The 24,028-nt window shown below is 34.0% G+C and overlaps 4 protein-coding genes across 5 annotated transcripts in view; 2 read left to right on the forward strand and 2 right to left on the reverse strand.

Moving 5' to 3' along the window:
* On the reverse strand, positions 1 to 17,592 carry Ddx1 (ATP-dependent RNA helicase Ddx1). The gene is made up of 14 exons (XM_090114746.1): positions 17,472 to 17,592; positions 9,986 to 10,453; positions 9,172 to 9,289; positions 8,932 to 9,098; positions 8,471 to 8,605; positions 8,049 to 8,238; positions 5,803 to 5,990; positions 4,300 to 4,424; positions 3,902 to 4,039; positions 3,587 to 3,801; positions 3,180 to 3,295; positions 1,869 to 1,976; positions 1,293 to 1,427; positions 1 to 224 (listed from the first exon to the last, which is right to left on the reverse strand). The coding sequence occupies exons 2-14, from the start codon at positions 10,433 to 10,435 to the stop codon at positions 120 to 122; spliced, it is 2,190 nt and encodes a 729-aa protein (XP_089970872.1). The 5' UTR covers positions 10,436 to 10,453; positions 17,472 to 17,592; the 3' UTR covers positions 1 to 119.
* Positions 12,584 to 13,279, forward strand: LOC149899112 (ATP synthase subunit C lysine N-methyltransferase). Its single transcript, XM_090114749.1, has one exon. It carries the CDS (start codon positions 12,636 to 12,638, stop codon positions 13,227 to 13,229), a length of 594 nt encoding a protein of 197 aa, XP_089970875.1. The 5' UTR covers positions 12,584 to 12,635; the 3' UTR covers positions 13,230 to 13,279.
* Positions 13,238 to 22,640, reverse strand: LOC149899113 (18S rRNA (guanine-N(7))-methyltransferase). 2 transcript variants are annotated; one of them, XM_090114748.1, is made up of 6 exons: positions 22,489 to 22,640; positions 14,779 to 14,816; positions 14,420 to 14,598; positions 14,033 to 14,226; positions 13,622 to 13,811; positions 13,238 to 13,482 (listed from the first exon to the last, which is right to left on the reverse strand). In XM_090114748.1, the coding sequence occupies exons 1-6, from the start codon at positions 22,510 to 22,512 to the stop codon at positions 13,289 to 13,291; spliced, it is 819 nt and encodes a 272-aa protein (XP_089970874.1). In that variant the 5' UTR covers positions 22,513 to 22,640; the 3' UTR covers positions 13,238 to 13,288. The 2 variants fall into 2 exon arrangements, with proteins under 2 accessions (XP_089970874.1, XP_089970873.1); XM_090114747.1 differs by lacking the exon at positions 22,489 to 22,640 and adding an exon at positions 14,913 to 15,056.
* Positions 18,619 to 24,028, forward strand: part of Dna2 (DNA replication helicase/nuclease 2) — a 12,904-nt gene continuing 7,494 nt past the window's right edge. The window contains exons 1-9 of the mRNA XM_090114745.1: positions 18,619 to 18,982; positions 19,549 to 20,092; positions 20,448 to 20,608; positions 20,908 to 21,044; positions 21,482 to 21,692; positions 22,009 to 22,233; positions 22,327 to 22,459; positions 23,287 to 23,446; positions 23,713 to 23,828. Of these exons, the coding sequence (XP_089970871.1) occupies positions 18,956 to 18,982; positions 19,549 to 20,092; positions 20,448 to 20,608; positions 20,908 to 21,044; positions 21,482 to 21,692; positions 22,009 to 22,233; positions 22,327 to 22,459; positions 23,287 to 23,446; positions 23,713 to 23,828 (1,714 nt within the window). The 5' untranslated portion in view covers positions 18,619 to 18,955. The remainder of the gene's footprint in view (positions 18,983 to 19,548; positions 20,093 to 20,447; positions 20,609 to 20,907; positions 21,045 to 21,481; positions 21,693 to 22,008; positions 22,234 to 22,326; positions 22,460 to 23,286; positions 23,447 to 23,712; positions 23,829 to 24,028) is intronic.

A 24,028-nucleotide genomic window follows, 5' to 3' on the forward strand; every position in this document is an offset into this window, starting at 1 on the left:
TATGGTATAAATGCATTTTATTAATAAATTAAAACATATTACATCAGTCACTTGCTGTTAGCTGTTATACATTTTTAACGCAATATTGGCAAAACGAGGTTTATCTATACAATAAGTTTTTAAGCAACTGCTACATTATGGTGTAGTTTTAAATAATACATCTGAGCTTGCGACTCCAAATCTTGTAAGGATCTCACAACGGGCGCCATTTGACTAACGTGATCCTGTAAACATAAAAAAATATAGATGCAATTGATATGAAACTTATCCGTAATATTAGTCACAAATTAATCTAATTAATATTATACTGGACAGTGTTCATGAAACGAGTAGCAAATTTACTAGGCTGACTAAGATATTGCGATAAGACGTAAAAATTTGTCAGTCAGTAATTTTCCAAAATAAATTCCGCAGGTAAAGGCTTATTGTTTACATGTTTTCCTTATCACTTTATTTTATGTAATAAAAATGAATCGCTAAATGTGTAGGTAAGCGCAAAACTCGAGAATAGCTGTACCGATTTCGTTAATTATTTTTATTAATATTCCATGAAGTACGAGGATGGTTCTTATGGAGATAAAACGTATAAAAATGATAACATTCTTATTATATTAATTAATTATTCTGCTGCAAATTATCTTATACTAAAGATATTTCGGAGTTAAATTAAAGGTTTATTATTTACTAACTTTGCGCCCGTGACTTCGCCAACAGCGCATGCATTTTACGGGACACTTCATGGAAATATTCATCTCTTATTTCCTCCTACCAATTATACACGTTAAAAACTATCCTAAATACTTTCCAAAGGCCCACTTTATCTGCGTACCAAATTTGATAAATTGGTTTAGTAGTTTAGGCGTGCAAACCTATCATACACATTGTTACTTTTGCATGTACATATAATATTATGAATAAGATCAATATGAATAGTGATTAAGTATCTTAGTATTTTCGTTTCATTTTACGAGAGTACTCATAGTACGGATTTTAAACGATTTATCTATACTAATATTATAAAGCTGAAGTTTGTTTGTTTGTTTGAACGCGCTAATCTCAGGAACTACTGGTCCGATTTGAAAAATTCTTTTGGTGTTAGATAGTCCATTTATCGAGGAAGGCTATAGGCTATATAATATCTGATAGGCTATATATAGAGCTGAGCAATGCGGGTGAAACCACGCGGAACAGCTAGTTAATTATATTATTAGTCCACATGACCATGCAAAGTGAATAAATAAATCGCGTTTAAAATCAGTTTAGTTCTTTAATTTTCTTAGTGATTATCTTACCACGTATCCAGTGCCGACTTGTTGCCTCTTCTGACCGTAGACAACTTTACCGTCAAACTCGTTGCACGGCACCTTCATGTCCGGTTCTATCTGTTGTATCGTGATGGTCAAGTGATCCTCAATATCGGCCAAGTACTGAAATATAATAATGCGAATGCGAATTATTGTAGTATCTTTTAGTAAAAAATATTATGCTTAAGCGCTTAAAAAGAATATAAGTTTAATTCAGAATTTATCTGCGCACCATCCTTAATCTTTGGTAACTTTAACAAAGTTTATAATAAACAGCATTTATATCTGTAGTCAGATAGGTACGAAGAAGTGATCCGAAAATAACAAAAAAAAAAATGTTGTGTGGTTTGGTTTGCTGCTTTGTGTAGCGCATGTCGCGTGTCGGTCGGCTGCCGAGTAGGTATACCTACTCGGCAGCCGCGATATACGCGACATGCGCTACACAGACCAAAAAGTTTGAGACGATGTAATAAAAGTTTCACTTTAAAAACCTTTGAAATTATTTGTTACGATACAACAAGCTATACTATATAAATTTGATATTTATTTAAATGAAATTCTCACCTGCGGTTCATTATACCACATGCAACAGCCCTTAGGACGGTCGTCGATCAGGCTCGTGTTGTAGCAGTTGCGGCCGCGGGACGAACACCACTCGCCGTGATACCAAACCTTGTAATTTTTTTTTATATTATTATAGGACATTATTACACAAATCGACCTATTCCCACAGTAAGCTCAATTAAGGCTTGTATTGTGGGTACTAGGCGACGATAAATATAATATTTAATAAATACATATATGTATAGATAATAACACCCAGACCCAAGAACAAATAATTGAGTTCGTCACACAAATATTTGCCCTGACCGGGAATCGAACCCGGGACCGTTGGCTTAGTAGGCAGTTACTTTACCACTGCGCCAACCGCGTCGTCAAATTCATTATTAGATGAGAAATCCTTCCTACTATATATAATAGAAAGTTTGTGAGGATGGTTGTATCATGTATGTGTAGGTATGTATGTTTGTTACTCTTTCACGCAAATACTACTGAACCGATTACTAGAAATTTAGCACACATATACTTAGAGGGTAACTTGGATTAACAGATAGGATAGGTTTTATCGCGGAAATCCCACGGGAACGGGAACTATGCTGGTTTTTCTTTGAAATCGCAGGCGAAGCCGTGGGCGGAAAACTAGTCAACAATAACAAACTAAGTATAAGAATTTCAATCAAATCTTCTCTTTTAATGTATATGCATTTATGATACGAACACCATCTGCGATACGACTCTCAAAATGAATCCAATAAGGAATTATGTGAGTTAAATGTAAATAGAGGCTCAGAAGTCAGAACCAAAAAATCGAACTTTTGATTCTTCGACATGTCGGTTTCCATGCGATGTTTTCTTTCTCTGTTGAAGCCATGGTGATGTTATCAACATGCGCAGATAAATTGAAAAATCAATTTATTTCCTGAGCCCTCGCGACATATTAGACTAGCTGTGTCCCGCGGTTTTGCTCACATTGCTCCACGACTATTGGTCTTAGCGTGATGATAAATGCCCTATAGCCTTCCTCGATAAATGGGCTATCTAACACGGAAAGAATTTTTCAAATCGGATCAGTAGTTCCTGAGATTAGCGCGCTCAAACAAACTCTTCAGCTTTATAATCTTAATATAATATATAAATCTCGTGTCACAATGTTTGTCCTCAATGGAACCCTAACCCACTTAACCGATTATAATAAAATTCGCACACCATGCACCGTGCAGTTCGATCCAATTTGAGAGATAGGATAGTTTAAACATGTAGGTACCACGGGCGAAGCCGGGGCGGACAGCTAGTATTATTATAGATTTACAATACCTTCTCGGGCACAGTGGACACGAGGCTGATAGCGAGCCCCATTCTCTCCGCACGTCCGACTCGACCGATTCTGTGCACGTAGTTGGACTTCTCGTCCGGTAGTGTTACGTTAATCACTGAAATTAATTTAATTGTAAAAAAAGATATTTTTTTAAAGAAATTAATATTAAAATCCTATTTAAAGATTGGAAATGCAAAAGTTTTTACGTGTTTGTTTGTTGTCTTTCACGCGAAAATCACTAAACGGATTTTGATGATATTTTGCTTAGTGATGTAAGTGTACCAGAATAATACAAAATAAATTAGCTACATTTGAAATGTAGCAAATACATTCATTGTTTTTGAATGGAGATTTTATAGTTACAATAAGTTCAATATTTTTTTTTCATAAAAATTCAAATACTCACTGAACGGCAATCCTGAAATATCAATACCCCTGGCGGCAACATCAGTACAAATAAGGAATTTCACTTGTCCCTTCTTGAATAACTCCAAGTTTGATTTCCTCTCTGCGGGTTTTCGATCTCCGTGCAGACAGACACACAAAAACTCATTACCAAATGATTTGAGATATTTCTCTAAGTTGTCACAATCCAATTTTGTACGACAGAAAAGTAGGGCTCTGTGAATTGAAAAAAAAAATACAGATAAATATGTATTAGCTAGTCGGTAAGCTAGTCGTATATAAATATTAACCATATACAAAATAATATACCATATACCTGTCCATTTTATGTTCCCGGATAGCTCTAACACAGTATTCCCCTTTAAGGATCTTCACAGCTTCCGACAGTGTTTCCGGCGTCGTGTTTCCACTGTGAATGTTGTCTTTCGCGTGAACACCATCCGTCATTATTTGTCTGTAAAATGATAAATGTAAAGGATTATTAGTTCAATGGGAAAAATTTGTAAATATGTAGTTTCAATAACATAAATTAGTTTTAAAACTAAAAACACGCTCTAATAAGTTATACATGAAATTATTGTATAATCAAACTTTATGCACTTATTCAGAATCAATGACAATGTAATAATATCATGTGGTTAAGCGTGTTTATTTTTTATATTTTTTCAAACTATATTAATTTTTATACATGTTCATATAAATATTCAAGCTCACTTTCTAAGATTTTGCCAAGCGCGATCCTTCTGAGGGTCGACATTAACGACCACGTGATGAACTGTCTCCGGCACTGAATCTTCGCCTTTCAAATCGACCCAAGTGGGGAAGTGCATCAATTTTTCCTGTATAAAAGTATATCATTTTAACTTTTGACAGATATGATGTGAACATATTATTATAACAACGAAATTTTGATGGAGTGTATCTAATTATATTATAACTGTAATGTAACATTATGTTCTGCATAATAACTATGTAGAGATAAACTACGATAACATGGCGCGCCCCTCCAAATTACTGTTTCAATGTGTGTAGTGACATCCTTACGAAGGAGTTTGTATGTAGTTGTACGTATTCGTCTTTAGTACTTTACGTCCAGATTTGTTGGTTAACTAATCATAAGTTGCCGAGCGCCCAAGACAACGCACGTGTCGTTTTCATAGAATACGTCAGTGCAGCGCCATTACTAATAATAATGAGCGATTAGAGCGTGACTAGTCGAGCAACAAATCCGTGGATTTGTTTTTGTTTGACGGCCGTCTCATTACGCACACATGCGTTGTGAATCTTGGTGGTGCATTGTAAATACTTTCAGAAATACTTTCAAACGTTTTGAATTTTGGAGGGGCGCGCCATGTTATCGTAGTTTATCTCTACATGTATTTTCTGGATAGTAATAAATATTTTTTAACTATTTTATTAAAATTATTATTTAATTTAAGTTCTGAATATGAAAGAAATAAAATTAAACAATAACAAAAAATCTTCTGACATCACTACATAGTATAAAACAAAGTCGATTTCCCTGTCCCTATGTCCTTATGTCCCTATGTCCCTTTGTACGCTTAAATCTTTGAAACTACGCAACGGATTTTGATGCGGTTTTTTTTAATAGATAGAGTGATTCAAGAGGAAGGTTTATATGTATAATAACATCCATTAAATAGTGGAGAAGTACTGTTATTTTTGAGGTTTCTAAAGTGATGTCGTAAAAAATTACATTTTTTCCGCTTACATTGCAAACGCAGGCTGAACCCTACGAGTTTTATCAAAATAATGTACTAAGTATTATACACATTGAAAAGGTCTATAGAAAAGTCCGCGATGGTATATGTCTATCTCTTATGGATAACCCACAATAACATTTTTTTGTCATTTACTTTTTACGAAAAATAATGGCTAATTTTCGATGCGATTTTAACCAATACAGCATTAATCCTTAACCAATTAAATACCTTGAATACATTGTTCGTTTAATATAGATCTATATGGCCCTTTATACCGTATGATTTAAGTGAATATTTTCGAAGATATTACAGATTTAAAAATTGCGGGACGTAGCGTTTGCGGCGGTACCGGCCGGCCGCCAGGCTATCTATACGAAGTCGGAGCGGGCCGCTATGTTTTTATATACAACGTTCACAGTTTTTCTGTAGTGTATTTAGTATCAGCATTGCACCCGTGCGAAGCCGGGGCGGGTCGCTAGTCTTATATACATACCGCCATTTTCTTAACTTCAAACGCATGCAGAGTAGCCGAACACACAACCATCTGTAACCGTCGACCATCTGACGTGATCTTCGGTATTTGTCTGTGGAGTCTTTCAATGAGTTCCCCACATCCTGCCTTGAGCAAACCATCAGCTTCATCCAGGACGAAGAAACGACAATGAGTAAGCGCTAGATAGCCTAGAAATATGAAGTAAATTATTATTATTCAAATACTATTTAAAATAAATAAGAAAGTCCATCTATTGTAATATGTTCTAAATAATAGTTATTATTTAGGACAAAATGCTTCATAGTGCAAAATTTTCAAGGATTTTTTGTCTATATTGGTTATGGGCAATAAAATATAGTATGAGAAAAGCGGATGTAATGAGAAAAGCTGTTATAACATCTCTATAATGTCTATATAACGTCTTATTCATTTTGATTACAACATGCCCTATCTTCTCTTATATATAAAAATGAATCGCAAAATGTGTTGGTAAGCGCATAACTCGAGAACGGCTGAACCGATTTCGATAATTCTTTTTTTATTATATTCCTTGAAGTACGAGGATGGTTCTTATGTAGAGAAAACGTAAACATGTACCACGGGCGAAGCCGGGGCGGACCGCTAGTAGGCTATAATTATACTATAATCAATGATATTTTATGTATAGATACGTTATATACTCACAATATATCCAAAAAAAATGCTTCATATGCAGTGTCAGGCACACACAAATACAAGTATCATTTTACTTAATTTATTACATTCACAGACTGTATAAGAGAGATGGCTCTAATAAAATGATATAAACAAAAAAGACAAAGATAGTTTGTCACTTCCGCGCAGGTGTAAGCAAAAGTCATAAGAATTCACCAATTAAATATAAATAAACAAATAGTTGCCATGGTAATTGGCATAGACTAACGACACAGAAGGTTCAATGTTCAATGTTATAGATGTTACAGTTCCTGCACAAGTAAACAAATGTGACAATTTCATTTACTATTTAATTATTATTATGATGTTGTATTAAAATGAAAAAACTTTTTTGGAGATATAATTGTATTAAGTATTTATTACTAGCTGTGGTGTTCGTTTTCGGTCATCATCATTTCACCCGATAAACACCCACTGCTGAGCATAGTCCTCCTTATAGAATTCCATAAGGACCGATCTTACGCTATTCGTTTCAAGGCAGTTCCCGAAACCCGTACAAGGTCATCACTCCAACTTGTAGGATATAATAACAGTGGTGCCTAGATGAAATAAAAGAAAGGATGAATATAAGCCTTTTTTATCTAAAACACAAATAAAATTTATGTTCAATAGCTATTTACAGAAAAGCAAATAGCATTTTTCGTCAGTAGCGATAATCTTTTCTTTAATGTATACGTATATTCAACATCATTTACGCAAAAAAAACATTTTTGCCATCACGATTTCTTTGTATATAATAAATAGGTATATTTGTTAATTACATGCACTGTGTGGATTTAAATATAAAAATAATCAAGTATTTACCCAAATCGAAATTAATAAAATAACCGTTCTATTTTCAATAATCGTATCTACATGATAATCTTTGAACACAGTGTACGCTAGCTTTGTCACACTAGTGATTGAAGCAATGTTTTATCCCTTTCATTATTACAATACAAGTGTCAAGCATGTGTCATTCATAAAGAATTGTAAATTGTTATTTTTACTCATAAACTGTAATAATTTAATATATTTTCCTGTGATATGATATTCCTTTATCTTTCTTTACTTTTTTGCACGAATACGTGCACTTTCTGAACACACAGGAAGGCATTTTCGACAACTTTAATGTACCTATCGGCACATACGCTCACTGGGACCGGTGACAATCTGACTGATTGCATTGGTCCCAAATAGGACCAATTCACGGAAGCAATTTTGGTGCGTTGATGACGTATCTACCTCTTGTTTCTATATATAATATCATTGACTATAATGCTACTGCTTGTTGAAATCTTAACATACATATATATATATAGCTGATACTTACAAATATGTAGTTGCTACACCACATTTTCATTCAGTTACAAAAATATCATGCTACTATGATAAAAAAAAATTACCCATTTTTTGTTAATTTAATTTATGGCCCATATTCAATAACATAATTTTGTAACAAAGTTCCTCTCAAGTGAGTCTCTCATATTACCATACCATTTTTCCTAATTATTTTAGTCATTATGTTAACAGTAATTGTAAAATTCACATACCTCCTTGTATAAGATCCTCAAGTCTCCCAGGTGTTCCCACCACAATGTCCACACCAGAATTCAATTGATTTATTTGATCTTTAACATTTATGCCACCAACAACTAGAAGTTCCCTGATTTTAGGATTGTCTAGATGCTTTTTGAATAAAGTAATTTGAGAGCAAGTTTGTTCTGCTAACTCTCTTGAAGGCTGCAAGAATTATGAATTTGTATTAACAAACAGTTATGTGAATAGATCATTAAACATTTCTTTGGTTTGTTTTACGAATGAACAGTTCTTTTTTGTGATAGACGGACAATAGTCTTATAAGCTTAAAGAATGATATACTAAATTATAAAATAACTTAAGCCACTTTAATATAGACCTTGAACAAAACACAAATAAAGTCTAATTTAGTTTTATTAGTTACACTATTAAATACCTCAATAATAATTGCTTGTGGTGCATTATTCACTGGTTTTGTAGCTCCAGTTGCTGCACCAGCAGACACAATATTAACTTTCACAAAATCCTTTGGTGCTTGGCAAATAGCTATGTATTCTTTTGGTGGTGGGTACTGCAAGAAAAATTAATAGTTTTAACTATTATTATTCTATAATAATAAATTAATCCATCAGGCCCCGGAATCACAGACACAATAGAAAATCTATTGTGTCGTGGCCCGATCGGGGCGCTCGGTGGTCAATGGGTTAACAAAAAAAAAGCTATAGACTATAGAGGAAGCTTAATACTATGATAAAAATAATTAAAAACCTTCTTTGTAATTATTTTATTATTTATTTACAATATTTTATTATTTTATTTTATTTATTAATATAGTTGTATGGTATGACAAATAGCAAATTCATTTATACAGAAGATGATGAACCATAGATTGATTACCTTAAATGGTGTTGCACCAAAATTGAAGCTCATCTCAGCATTCTTTAATACAACAGCAGGAAAGTAACAATCTGACCTGCGAGACTGGTCCAGCTTAAACGCTACCCCCAAAGATTCTCCATTTTTAGTGTATTGTATTTCACCATTATTCAAATTTAACATACAACCTATGACAAGAATACATGATATTATTACCATTATAATTCATGTTTCATGAGCATTTAAAAACTTATTTCTTACCAATTACATCGTTTTTTCCAAAGGCACTACCATAATCATCAAATTGTTTTGCATTTGACTTTTTGCCTGTGCCACCAAATCCAAATCCAAGTCTATCAGTACCTAAATCTAGTCTTGCCTGGAAAAAATAATAAATGGATAAATATTAGGACAACATATTAACTCGAATTGTTAAATATTACAGATCTAGATCATTTGCCATGCAGCTTCGTTTCATGGCTGAATATGAATAGGCACAGTTAAATAGAGGCTAAGATATCAATTTAACAGCTGTTTAATATACAGTAAAAGTTCCTTATTCGCGCTTCCTTCATTCGCGGTTTCACTATTCGCGGATGGAAAAAATGCGACCTAAATCCTGTATTCGCGGCCTAAAATTCGTTATTCGCGGATCGAATCGGTACATCGGTACATACATATATGTATTTACCTAAATAAAAACCATTCGTTATCCTTAGTAAACGCTTGAACTACAACTACGAATTTATAATGTCGACTAAAAAAAATGAAAAACGAGTAAAAAGTGACAAGCCATTGCCTAAACCTGAAGATAATACCTAATTAAATGGTAATTAATAAATATGTTTGGTCAAAAACTTAAATTAAACTGGTTTCTTTATGTATTTGCTTTTTTATTTCGTCACCTAAGAACGTATTCCCTATAACCCCATACAAATTACCATTCCTTATTCACGGTTTCTCTATTCGCGGCACATTTACGGAACCTATTACCCGCGAATAAGGAACTTTTACTGTATTTTGTTTTGTTGGAAAGCTGTGACATTTCATGTTATAGGTTACAATTTTAACTCACCGCTTGAGTTGACCAGCCTACGCGACATAGACCTTCATCGGTAACAGTAGTTTCATAATAATAAGCGCCTTTTGTGTGAACACCTTTCGTAGCTCTGCAGCCATGCCAGCCATTTTGATCTCTCGACTGGCACCGCAAGCCATCTGGAGTAACCGCTAAAGCTTCGGTTCGATCAAAAAATGACATTGTCCATTCTGTGGACGTTTGCGTTATAATTTTACTCGTTTTCCCTTCTTGAATATCTTTCAGTGTTTCCCACACTATTTGTATTATAGGCAAACAAAATGCACCAGTTTTTCCGCTACCGGTCTCTGCAGCCATTAAAACATCTCCTCCACCCAATATGAGAGGAATTGCTTCTGCTTGAACATCTGTCGGTAACGTCCAATCCATTTCCTCTATTGCCTTCCCTATTTCAGGGAGGACACCGAACTCCTCGAATGCAGTCATTTTAAAGAATTGTCTTGACTGAAAAATAATATAATCAGCACAATCTGTAATCAATTATTTATTAGATCCACATTAAATCCAGAAGCCGACCCGGAATAATTGACAAATGATTGACAATGACAATTCTCATTTCTCAATGCTCGAAACTCGAATGCCAAATGACATTGGCAAGTAATAGCGTCGCGTTCATAAATAGATAGACTGATTGGATATTCGGAAAATTCTCCGCTTATAAAACTGCTCGCAATACATACGATAAGTTAATATTAAAGATAAATGTATTAGCTAATTAAACTTACATGTTCAAATAGTCTAATTTGAAAAACCTTTTAATGCTAGGCGTCCATTAGAGACGGATCGGGGCGGGTCGCATCGCAACGGTCCGTCTCTAATGGACGCGCTGTTTGCTTCTGCGTCCACCTGTACGGGGCGCGGCGGACCGCCTAGGCGGATTTTATCTAACAGACGCTCGCCGCTCACATCCACTAGACGGGTCGGGGCAAGGGCGTAGCCAGGATTTTGTACAGGGGGGGGCAGGTTGAGAAAATCATAGAGAAACTGAATTTATGTTTTCATACATCTATACTAATATTATAAAGAGGAAAAGTTTGTAAGTATGTATGTATGTATGTATGTATGGTTTTCACGCAAAAACTACTGGACCGATTTCAAAACTTCTTTCACCATTAGAAAGCTGCATCTTTACTGAGCAACATAGGCTATATTGCATTTTCAAAAAAATTAGAGATCCTTACCAAAAATGCAATAATGTAACCCAAGGTGTAAAAAAATCCTCAATAAAAAATCTGTCATCGCGTGCGCTGCGGAATCTATTGAAGATAGAACAAAAAAATGTTCTACGGTATTATAGAATGGATCAATATCTACAAGAAAGTCCGCGATACCATATGTCCATCTTCAGTAGTTATGTTACTACAACAACTTTTTTACGTTTTCAAAGTAAATAGAAGTGCCGACAGTAATCAAACCATGTTATCGATACACATATATTAATCCTTATCCCATTAAATGATGTTTTATTATAGACTGTTTCAATACCAGCAAAATACTTTTTAAATGAAAAGAATTGGATATTCCATTCAAAAGATATAACGAATTTTTAAAAGTGTCAATCTACAGAAAATAGTAGGTATACTGTTCGAGCAAGCCGTAGTGCAGGGGTCATGGAGGAATTCTACCAATATGCGTCTTGACGGAACACAGTGGGGTTTTGGTCGGTAGGAATCCGACATAACCCACGGCCCCTCCCCCGGAGGCCGTGGGTATCTATGAAAGATTTCCCCACTAAAACAAAAAAAAAAGGCCGTAGTGCGGGACGGGGTAAAGGTGATTATCATGTGATTAAAAATTAAACCTATAGTCCGACCTATAGTAGACTTTTCACTGTAACGATATCGCTATTTATGCGGATGAAACCGCAGGGCATTGCTAGTTAGGTATAAAGGTGAAAGTTTGTGAGTGTGTGTGGACGGATGCATGTTTGTTACCTCTTTCAAGCAAAAGCTACTGAACACATTACGATGAAATTTGGTATGTAGGTAGCTGAAGACTCAGAATAACACATACATAGATAGGGGTAGGGTAGGTGTAGGGTAGGTTTAGTTTATTTAGGGTAGGTGTAAGATTGATTACTGGGCAGGAACAAACGTCTGTCTACCGAGCTACTAAACTCAACTAAACTATAGAATAACACTAAACTGTGCTAGCGAGGCGAAAGATAACAATATTACCATAATTATGAGTATGACATAGCTTAGCTCAGTAAATTTCTATAAAGAGGTGAAATAAAATTCGCTCAGTTCGCCAGCCCGCCCGCCTGCTAGGGGGGGGCAGCTGCTCCCCCCTGCCTCCCCCTCGCTACGCCCATGGGTCGGGGCGGGCCGGGCCGCAGCGCACCGCCGGCAGAAATCCGCCTGCGAAGCGATATCCGCCAATGCGTTGCGGCCCGCCCCGACCCGATCCATCGCTAATGGACGATGTTTCATACAAAACATAGGCCGGCGTATTTTTGCGTTGCGATGCGGCCCGGCCCGATCCGCCTAGTGGACGCCTAGCATAACTCATAGTGACAAGGACAACTGACAACTACTAACAGCTGATTAATGTCAAATTTTATACATAACATAACCTCGTAAGTGTACTCTAATTTGATAACAATAATCTTTTTTGAATTAAAGTTATGGATTTATCATTACTAGAGGATTCGGGGACGAAAAATAATGCGAGACTATCTTCTGTAGGAAAGACGCTTATATATGCAACTGGAGGTTTAGCGGTTGGAGTCAGTATTATATGCATACCATTTGTATCTCCAGCTTTTCGAAAAGTGTGTCTACCTTACGTGCCGGCTACTACAGAACAATTACTTGGAGTATCAAAAGCTCTGAAAGGTCGAAAAGGCACCTTGCTAGACGTCGGTTCAGGGGATGGTCGAATTGTTTTTACGGCTGCAAAGCTTGGATTCGCAGCAGATGGTGTAGAACTAAACTCAGTTTTGGTGTATTACTCGAGAATAGCGTCTATTTTTAATAAACAGTATAACAAAACGAGATTTTTCAAAAGAAATTTATGGACTTTTGATTTGAAGCCGTATAACAACATTGTTATTTTTGGAGTTGAACAAATGATGAATGACTTTGAAAAAAAGGTGTTAAAGGAAGTAGAAAACGAAACTGTAATAGTTGTATGTAGGTTTCCCTTACCAAACATGTTGCCTATAGAAACAATAGGGCATGGTGTTGATACTGTTTGGAAGTATATTGTGAAAAGATAACAAAAATGTTCTTCAATAAATTTGTTATATATTCTTATAAACTAGATAAATATAGGTATTTAAAATCTTCCACTTCTTTTTCTTCCAGTATATTTTGTGTCCGGCTTGGTTTCTTTGCCCTGTTTCCGTCTTCTCTCTTTCTTTTCTAAAAGCCAGGCTCTTGTATTCTTTAATGGTTTACCCCGAGCTTTCTTAGATGCTTCTCGCCTTGCATATTTTATTTCAAGATTATTGTCATCCCCTTCATCTGTGCCTATATCAATAAAATAAAAAGGTATCTATAAATCGTCCAAAATCATGCAATGTAAAAAATAAAATATTTTTTTAATAAAAAATCTCAATCATCTGAAAAAAATTATATTGAATGTAATATAATTTATTTATAAAAATACCTAGAGCTTTTGGTAAAGGTGCGGCCCCACCAGTCATAAGTACTAAGAAGAATTTCTTTGCTTTTGCTGAATTGGGGAAATCTATAACAACACCTCCATAGAAACCAGCCTTCATTGCTTGTGATGTCAGTAACTCTAATTGATTCTCATTTTCAGGGTAGAACTGAAATACTGCTCTTGCTGATCTAGACTGAAACACACAAAAAATAATTAAAAAAACACACAAAAAATGTTAATCAGTACAACTATACAAGACAATAGTTTTGATGGCTATGCAAATATACAATCACATAATGATTCTATTTAACTTTACTTCATTTGATTAAGTAAATTGATCATTAAATCAATTATAAAACAAGCTTAAATTATGTTAATTTATCATATAAAAAAATTAATAAATAAAGTAAATACCAGTGATGCATATAAGCTGCTGAAAAATGTGTATAATCTTTTGACTGGTTTATGAGATTTTTTGTCAGCATTAAATAACCACTGGAGGGCCGATACTGAGACAGCTCCATCAAAACTGCCAGGTCTAAATGGAACTCCTTGGCCCATATCAGATAGGACTACATCTCCTTCTATTTCCCTTTCTATTGCTACATCTGAAAATATGATTTGATGTTATATTTAGAGGTAAACAATATTTATACAAAAATACTTCAATAAATCAATTAACTTCAATTTAAAATTATATTATAAGATGATAGAAAACCTTCATTACACTATAATTTGACACACTTATTACTTTTTTCATTGATTTTCATGTTATCGTAAAAAAAAGGATTTAAAACTTACCTAACATAGCTTCAGAGATATCAATACCAATCCACATATGGCCATTTTCTTCGAGCACAGAGCCTGAGAGTCCAGAACCACAGCCAATGTCTAACAGCAAGCAGGGAGATTCTTCCGGTAACAACAGTAACTCAATACATCTTTCTGTCATTTGTGCTTGTATGTCTATAATTCTAGAACTGTAACACAAACATGAAATACACTAACAATACAGATTTAATATTAAAAATTATGAAATTCCTCCATGCTTAAGAGGTTTGTGTCTACAGGTTCTTTTGAAATAGATTTTAGGTAAGTACTCATACTTTCACAAAATATATAGACTAACAAATTTTAGTCATATGTTATTATTTACTTACTTCTGTGTATATTTTCGAGCTTCATCTTCGTTATAAAACTGAAAATTAAGAAGAATGTTTAAAATATAGATAAAGTTAAGTAAAAGTTATGTACGTCTACAATTTAAAAAAATCAAGTCAGGACGTCACTTTACCACTTCCGGGGGAGCTTGGTGTTCGGGTCTCCTAGACATTTCCACAAATGTTTGTTTTATTAAATTCACAAAAATAAATTATATGTTTAACCATTAGAAGTGTGATTACAAAAATAAACACATGTGAACCAGCAGTCAGCAGATCTGTCAATGTCAAGTGTCTGTCACAGATAGAGACGCATGTCAGTCCAGTGTCAGTGTCACAAAAAAAAACACCTAACCCTACGGGCCTACGTAGACAGAGGTTTCTCTGTCTACGTAACCCTACGTTCATACAGAGACACGATTTGCCGAATCTTATTTTCATCGGATCTGGAAAAACCGAAGGTTGTATTCACACAGCTATTCAGCCACCTGACAACACTGTATCTTGAATTTTCGTATCCGACGGCCTCTTATCTAGAGATCCCGTATATAAGCACCATGCGGTTCTTTTATTGCAAGAGCGCGTGTCTGTGAAGCACAGATGTGAAACGGCATAAGGATCGATACGTATTGAATGTTAAACTGTACACTATACAATGCACCCAAATGCACCGCATCTGAAATTTTAATAATAATGGCCGGATCGGTTTGTACTCGCAAAATCAGATCTCAACTTCAGCAAGATTCGATTTTTTGCCAAGTGATGAAACCGAATACATGTGTGAACTCATTCATTTAAATTTGAAATACTAGTGCCACCTGTGAGTGCCACTAAACCGAACCCTGCAAAAACCAATTCGGTAGAGAAAACCGCGACACATAGGCTGTTTTCCAATTACAGAGCATAATGCGACTCAGTGCCACACAATGCCGAATTATGCTGATGCTTAACCCTTATTAAAACGCTGGGAGCTATACTTCCCACGTCTCAGTTTGAAGTAAATCGTGTTTTATTTTTATATGCTTAAACCTAATGCAGTGTAATATTTATCTACGCAATCTTAACATTTTAGAGAACTTTTTTTCATGGAAACACTTTTCAGAAAATTATTACATGTCATGGTAAACACACGTCAAAGTCAGGTGACGTGATTTTGCAGTCGAAAACGACCGTTATTTTTTAGTTTTTGGTGTAGTGCTCAAAAAAAATTAGATATAGTACGACATAAAAGAGATGAAATTAATTATTTTGGAACTAATTCGTTTTTCATTACCTGGCAACCCTGAATTGGCAATGTAGCTGTCAAGTTGAATAAAAATTTGTTGTTTTTTTCGTGAACTGGAGAATTATTGAGATAAAATTGTTATTTAGAACAAAAAATTTAAATAAAAAAGGAGACATCATGAAAAAGGTTAAACGTAGCGGTGTCCGTGATGTGGTGTATAAAGTTTTTATTCGGTGTTTGTCCGAATTTCAAGCTGGAAATTTATTGACTGATTTGGAAAACGTTTACAAACGTACAGCAGAATATACCGGTGAGATTCCATTTATTTTTGCTCAGTACTACGTAAAATAGAATATTCCATTAGTGACGAGTGTTTAATGTATGTATGTATGGCGATTATTACGTTTTCGCAATTTAATTTGAGGTTATTTGTATGTAAACAAAAACTAGTTTTTATAGTGCGACCAGCACAATTTGAGTCAAGAAGTTATATCCAATCCAACCAGCCTCAGATAAAGTACCTAGTTTAGATTTTACTACATAGTATAGTGATAACTGTTTTCATACAGCTATCAATATATTAATCAATCAAACCATAAGAAAAAAAATCATATTTACTGTATCATATTTACAGATACTGAAGATGCCCCGTACCCTCTTGCCAGTACTTCGAAACAGAGTGATGATCAGTCCTTTGAAGGAGTAGAATATTTAGATTTTGATGAATTATATTAATGTACAAAATTTATCTACAAAAAAAATAAAAATATGTGGTTTTCAAATCGCCTTGTTTTTTTCTACCCGACGGACCCAGAAAGAGAGTAATGTGTTTGAGCTGCATGTATGCTTGTTTGTTTGTATGTTTGATTCTATGTGCGCCTCTGCAGTCTAAGCACTTGACCGATTTTTATAAAATAACTAATTCCAAATACATTTAAGTAAAATTTGACCTAGGTAGGTCAATTAAAATACTAATGTATTTTTGTTTAAATTTACACTATTGCTACAATGAAACAATTATAACGGTTTAAATCGCGGTATTTATTTTAGATTATATATATAGATTTTTGGATTTTTATTCTATAGTATCAAGATCGCTTGCGTCGCAGTATCAGTGTTGCTATATGAGCGACGGTGGCGCCCTCATTTATTTTCATCTCTTTTGTGTCGCACTGTAAGTAGATTTGAGTTCTAGCTATGTAAACTAGACTATATTACGGTTGCGTGAAACGTAAAAATATGCCCAGAATCTTTCTTTTATACCTTGGTAGAGTCGATTGAAATTAAGTCTCTACGTGGGAAGATATCATCCCAGTGTTCGTCACTGCACACGACATTCGGAAATTTTATATATAAAATCTGTGTGTTTAAAAATTCTTTTTTAGTTGGTATAAGCAACTTATTTATTGTTATTCGTTATTTCCTGATCAGATAATTAGAAATCTTAACTCAATACATTAGTATTTACCTATTGTTTTTATTTTGTTGTAGAAAAATGCCATTTTTATGTTGAAGTCATTCGTTTTTCAATTCCCGAATTCTTCCCTCAGTAAAAGAAACTTGCATTGATGAGTACTTTCACCTCTTTTATTAAAAAACTTGATCTTTATAATTTTTTACGATAACATTAAATTCACAAGTGGAGTCAGGGCAACTAACTAGTGTTTTAAAATATTGATGTCTGGAGTGGACACTGGGAGCTATAGTTCCCACCTTTACAAACTTTTTACAAGAGAGAACAGATGACGGGATATATACTTCCCACCGAAAAAAGGGTACTTCCCCCCCACTAACCCCTTTTTTGTGTGTATTTTTGAAATCTACGACCCAAAATTACCCAGGAACGTGTCTTACTATTTTGTTAGCTCCTCCACAGGCTCGCGTTTGAATAAGGGTTTGGAACATGAAACGCACCAGCAGGTTGCGCTAAGTTCAGTGTTGAAAAAAAAAATATTCATAGAGTTAGGGCGTATTCAGAAAGAAAGCTTGAAACTTATAAGCGCTTATCGGCGCTTGTCATGTTCATATAAATGTGACAAGCAAGACAATGAACATGACAAGCGCCGATAAGCGTTTATAAGCGCTTATAAGTTTCAAGCTTTCTTTCTGAATACGCCCTTAGCAATAACCTCATTAATGTGTAAATAAAGTGGTATACTTAATAATTGGTCGAAAAATATTTACGGTTATTTTAAGTAATTTGGATTTTGATTATTTCATTAACATTTTTTCCAATGTTTGTACCTTCATCCATACTTATATTTATTTTTTTAACACAACTTGAATTAACTTTGATTATTTCGAAAAAACTACAATGAAACGAAAGCTTTACAATTTTTTCCAACAATTAATAATTACTAACTTATATTACTAACGATAAATCGATTGCACGCATCAATTCACGCGCATTACTTTTTCTAGTGCTCGATTGTGCGAAGCGTTGCTGTAGTTGGAACATTCAACGTTAAGCATTATGCCGCATAATGCGCTCTAGTGCTGTAATTGGAAAACGGGGTGGAAAACGGGGCGTGTGAACGTGAACCATCGTGAATTCGTGACGCGAGCATTGCTATTATCACGCTATTAGTATATTATAATATAATTAATATCATTACCTAATATTATTTTGTGTTTTGCCGTGTTTTCGGGTGGTAAGGTTTAATATGAGTTGTGGTTTGACTTAAGGGGAATGGTATTATTTTTTTCGGCAAATCTGTGGCTCTCTGTGGAATCAAAGTGACACTTTCAAAATGTCAAATGTCAATGGTCAAAATTTGCAAATTTCGCGGGGTTTTATTTGTAAATAATAATCATTGATTGATATTTTACAAGAATAAAGTTTAAATAATCAAGCAAATCATGGGAAATTGATTATTTCTCATATAAGATTATATATTGTTAACATGCTTCACGTCTATTTTTGATAAGGTATATTATTTTTGAAGAGATAAGATGCCTAAAGGTTTGAGTTTGAAGAAGGTAAGTTATTAAAATATAATAATGATACGCCTTACAATGTTCATATAATATAATAATGCAATAAAAACCTATTGCACGCCTCATAAGCGAAGCGTTGAGGTGGGTACTACTGTCGCTTCGCGCAAAACATCTGATTTTTCAAACTTAAAATGTCTTTATGTATCATACATTGCACTTGTAAGATAATACATACACACACATATTAAGAAAAAACACTATTTTTAACGTTCATGATATTTTTGATGTAATTTTTGTTATTTAAACTAGTTAAAAAACAGTTTAAAAAAGTTCTGTCTTGGACGTCCGTGTGTCTGTATGTGCGGATCCTTTTTCTTGTTAACACGATAGCGACCGAAATACTTTACTAATCGAGTCTTTTTTTTTCTCTTACGCTTGAGTATGCTCAGGAATAGAACCCTTTCATTTTTCAGGGTCTGATTCGTTGTGGTTTAATTGTTATTAAATAAACAAAAATAATAATTAATAAATATTTATTAAAAAAAATTATGAGGCGTGCACTTTTGTATTTTCCAAATTATTTTAAAACTAAAATTGTCATATTATAGGTGCAGCCTCAAGCAACTAACGGTCAAAAGTCTATCACACATTTTTTCAAAGTTCCACCTAAAGGAATACAAAAGAAATCTTCAGAGAATATAACGATTGATGAAATAAAACTGGGAAAACGTAAAGCAACATCTCCTCCAAAAGAAGAACGCTGTAACTTAAAAAAATCACCAGTAAAAGAGAATTTAGATATTAATATTTTTAAGAAATGTAAAGTAGATCAAAATACTAAGAATAAAGAATCCATTCAGGAAAAATATAATTGCAATGAAACTAGTATGAAAAGAAATAATTTACAAGATAGCAGTGATGACTGTGGACTCGATTTTAAAAGTATTAATACCAAAAACAGATCACCCCTATCAAATATTGACCATGGAAAACAAAGAAATTCTAAAAGTATGTCACCTAACAAAGTTATTTCAAATGCAAAAGATTATGAAGCAAATAAACTGATTAAAGTTTTAAGGACACCTGAAAAAACATCTAATAGTTTGAATAAATCAAGCAGTCCAAATGCCTCATTAATTAAAAGTCCAAAAAGTAAGTATCTTTGTAGCTATGTTTTAGCTTTAAAACATACAATATGTCTAAAAATAATTTCTTATCACATTTTTCTTAAGTTAGTAATGAAAAATATAATCTGTGTTATTCTTAACCCATTGACCACCGAGCGGCCCGATCGGGCCGAGACACAATAGATTTTCTATTGTGTCTGTGATCCGAGGACTGACGGATTAATATCATTTATTGCAGCAACAAAAGAAAATATTTAGTTTTCACTTGATTTTTTGTTTAACTGACCCTGCAAACTATTAATATTCATATACCTGGTTATAAATAAAACACCTGGGAACAATATAGCATTTATATATTTATACAACTGTCCTTTTCCCAGATAGCGTAGGATCACCAAGCTTAAGAGAATTACCATTGCGATTAAATGAGAGTTCACCATCAAAATGTGGTTCCACTGTGAGAGTATTGGAGTTTGAACAAATTGATGGAAATGTTGATGATCTGTTTGGTGAAGAATGGGCGATTGGTGAAGTTGATGAGGTAAGCAATATTGTATGGTTTATGGCGTTGATTCATTCTACTGGCATGCAATATAAAGCTACAAGTTTCTTTCTTTCAATAATAAACAGATTATATGGCTATGCCATTTAAGTTAATTAGGATTTTAAAATCATATGTTATGCGAAATAAAGAATAAAAATTACTAAGTAAGCATTTTTTAAGAAAGCTCTTCAATGCTTGAATTTATTCTTATTAGAGTGAATAAAATATTTTATTATTTACTCTTTTTTGTTGTTAAATAGTGTGGTGTGGTTGATCTTTATTTTGTATATTTTTAGGATTGTAAAGAAGATTTGGATTTAAGTAGTATGCAGCGCTGTGAAGTTTTATCAATAACTTCCCATCCCATGAAGTTAGAACTAAGATTGAAAAATGATTTAGATAATAGATGTACTTGTTTTGTGGAAGGTGTATGGTATGTATTTTATTAACAAAAACCTAGCCAAATGTTTTAGCTTTGGCAATCAATAGTAGTGCTTATGGGCATTTTATAATTTTGAAAAGCCCTTATCAAGCTTACTCTTTGAAATATTCTTTTACTATATTCAATCAAAACAAGTTCAAAAGTTCAGCTGTGAAAGTATCACAGCTATTTTATCATTCACTTTAATAAATATAGCTATACTAGAGGTCCGCCCCGGCTTCGCCCGTGGTACATATTTCGCAATAAAAGGTAGCCTATGTCCTTTTTCGGGTATCAAAATATCTCCATACCAAATTTCATGCAAATTGGTTCAGTAGTTTAGGCGTGATTGAGTAATAGACAGACAGACAGAGTTACTTTCGCATTTATAATATAAGTATGGATATATGATATAATTATTTGTATTTTGCATTGAATTACTATTTTAGGATCAATACACCTCTAAAACCTGGTGAAATAGTGAGCCTATTAGCCTGTAAGAATGAAATGGGTCAATTTACTATAAACAACACATATGGATTACTGTCCCTAAGACCAGACCATCTGATATCAACAACAAGTGTAGTTGCAGGAGTGTTTTGTAAACGGAAAGCTATACTTCAAGAACGCTGGAAAGGCATTGATTCTGCTAATACTGCTGTTTGTATTTTTATTAATTATTATATTCTTCAATAATTCATTACAAAAAAAATAATAATAATAAAAAAATAATTTGTTTATATTTATTTATATTATATACATATGATTTTTGTTTATTAATTTTTCTTACTTTTTCTGCTGCTCTCTTTTATGGATTTAATGCAATGTAAGTTTTAACACAGTCAAAGTAGAAATTATTTATTGAAAAATTATTCATCTTTGCTCTCAATGTTTTCAAAAATGAAATAGAGTATTTGTACTATTTGATAACAGACAGTAATTTTTTTATGTTTAAAATATCATTTGACCATTTTAGATGACAATAGGAATCCTAATACATGAGTTAGTGCAAAAAGCATTAACAAAACATATTACAAATGTGGCGGAGTTACGAGCTATTTGTGACGAATTAATAAAGGAGTCTATACACAGGCTCTATGATGCGGGTATATGTGAAAAAGAAGCGCGCAATAACATGGACATGTATATTACACCTTTAGCTGATTTCATGCAGTTGTATGTGGGAAAAAATCAATTGCAGGTAAAAATGGTTATCAAATCAAAACGAAGACAGATTTTAGCATCAAATAAAAGAGAGTATAGAGACAGATAAAAATGGTCAAATTTTTTACAGGATAACAAGAAAGCCAAATGGAATGGGCATATAGATGAGGTTCTGGATATAGAAGAAAATGTCTGCTGCCCAAAATTGGGACTAAAAGGAAAAATAGATGCTACTCTCCAAGTGACTATTCACGAGAGAAGTGGTAAATTAATGAAAATTTATTTCTTTTACCGACGAAAATGTCACCTTTACCATGCCCAGCAAAACTTCTCTTTCTTTTTTAAAACATCCACTTAATTGGACCCTATCATTCCAAAAATTCGTCTAGACACAAACAGGCCTGCAAACAGACAGGCGATTATTACACTACTGTGAATCAGGCAGCACAGTCCGGGAATGCGCGATCTTGGATAAAACTGCAGCATCGTGAAGGTTTTTTACGCTTTCATGCGCGTAGTTGCGCTATGATTCATTTCAAATAAAAACTTTCGTTGCGTTTCCTAAATAGGTAACGCACAGCAATGCGGTATTTGGTTTGCTGCATAAAGGCGAAAGTTTGTATGGATGTATGGATGTTTGTTACTCTTTCATGTAAAAACTACTGAACCGATTACAATGAAATTTAGCACACATATAGAGGGTAACTTGGATTAACACATAGGATAGGTTTTATTCCGGAAATCCCACGGGAACGGGAACTATGCGGTTTTTCCTTTGAAAACGCGGGCGAAGCCGCGGGCGGAAATCTAGTATTTGAATATTTCATGACGGTTTTCACACACGGCACAGTCTGATCCGCTGATTTCGCTTGTGTTATGGAAACCGGATGGCTGATAAACATACATATATAATTTTAAATAAATACTTAATAGATAATTAACACCCATCTATGTTCATCACACAAATATTTGCCCTGGGTGGGAATCGAACCCACGACCTCTGGCTTGGAATGCAGGGTTACTACCAACTAAGCCAAACGGTCTGTAAAAATGAATTTCATACATAAACATGCTTCAATAAATATTTTAGGGAAAAAACGTGAAATAATGCCATTAGAATTAAAAAGTGGGAGAGCGTCAGGTTCCGCCGAGCACAGAGGACAACTTGTGTTGTATGGCATGATGTTGAGTTTGCAGCGGAAAGAGGATCCTATTGTCACTTTGCAGCGAGGGCTTTTATTGTATTTAAAGTGAGTAAATTATATATAAAAATCTTTAGTCTGTGGTGTAGCTGATAAATAGCATCAAAATAATATCTGTAGTGTTCTGATTAGTTTTGATTGATATTCGTCTTTTATTAATAACCCAATAGAATTCTTACCTATAGTTTATTGTTTATGTTTATAATTAATGTAGCTCTAAAAGCTAGTTACTAGAGCTACAATGCTGATACCGACTCGATATTTGTACCAAATTTCATATTGAAATAGGGTATGTAAAAATTTTTTATTTATAGAGAACAAGTGGACGTAAGAGAAGTAAGTTGTGGGTATCCAGAGAGACGCGATCTTATAATGTTGCGAAATGAGCTTGTACAGCATCTAGCGGCTGGACCGAACGATATGAAAACAGGTATTAAAAAGGTCATCAATAAAAATGCCATCTGTTAGAGCAATCAAAAAATCGTTTACGAATACAGTTTTAAACATAATTTACGGAAAATTAATCTGAGTATAATAAAAATCTACAATTTTGATTTCTCAAGTCTCTTTCGAGACTACTACAAACTTCAAGTGCGTAAAAACCCAAAAACTGAAAAAAATCTATTGATT

This window comes from Colias eurytheme, chromosome 21 (genome assembly GCF_061535395.1).
Source record: "Colias eurytheme isolate Ceu_HAF_F1 chromosome 21, ilColEury1 Martin Lab GWU primary, whole genome shotgun sequence".
NCBI lineage: Eukaryota > Metazoa > Arthropoda > Insecta > Lepidoptera > Pieridae > Colias > Colias eurytheme.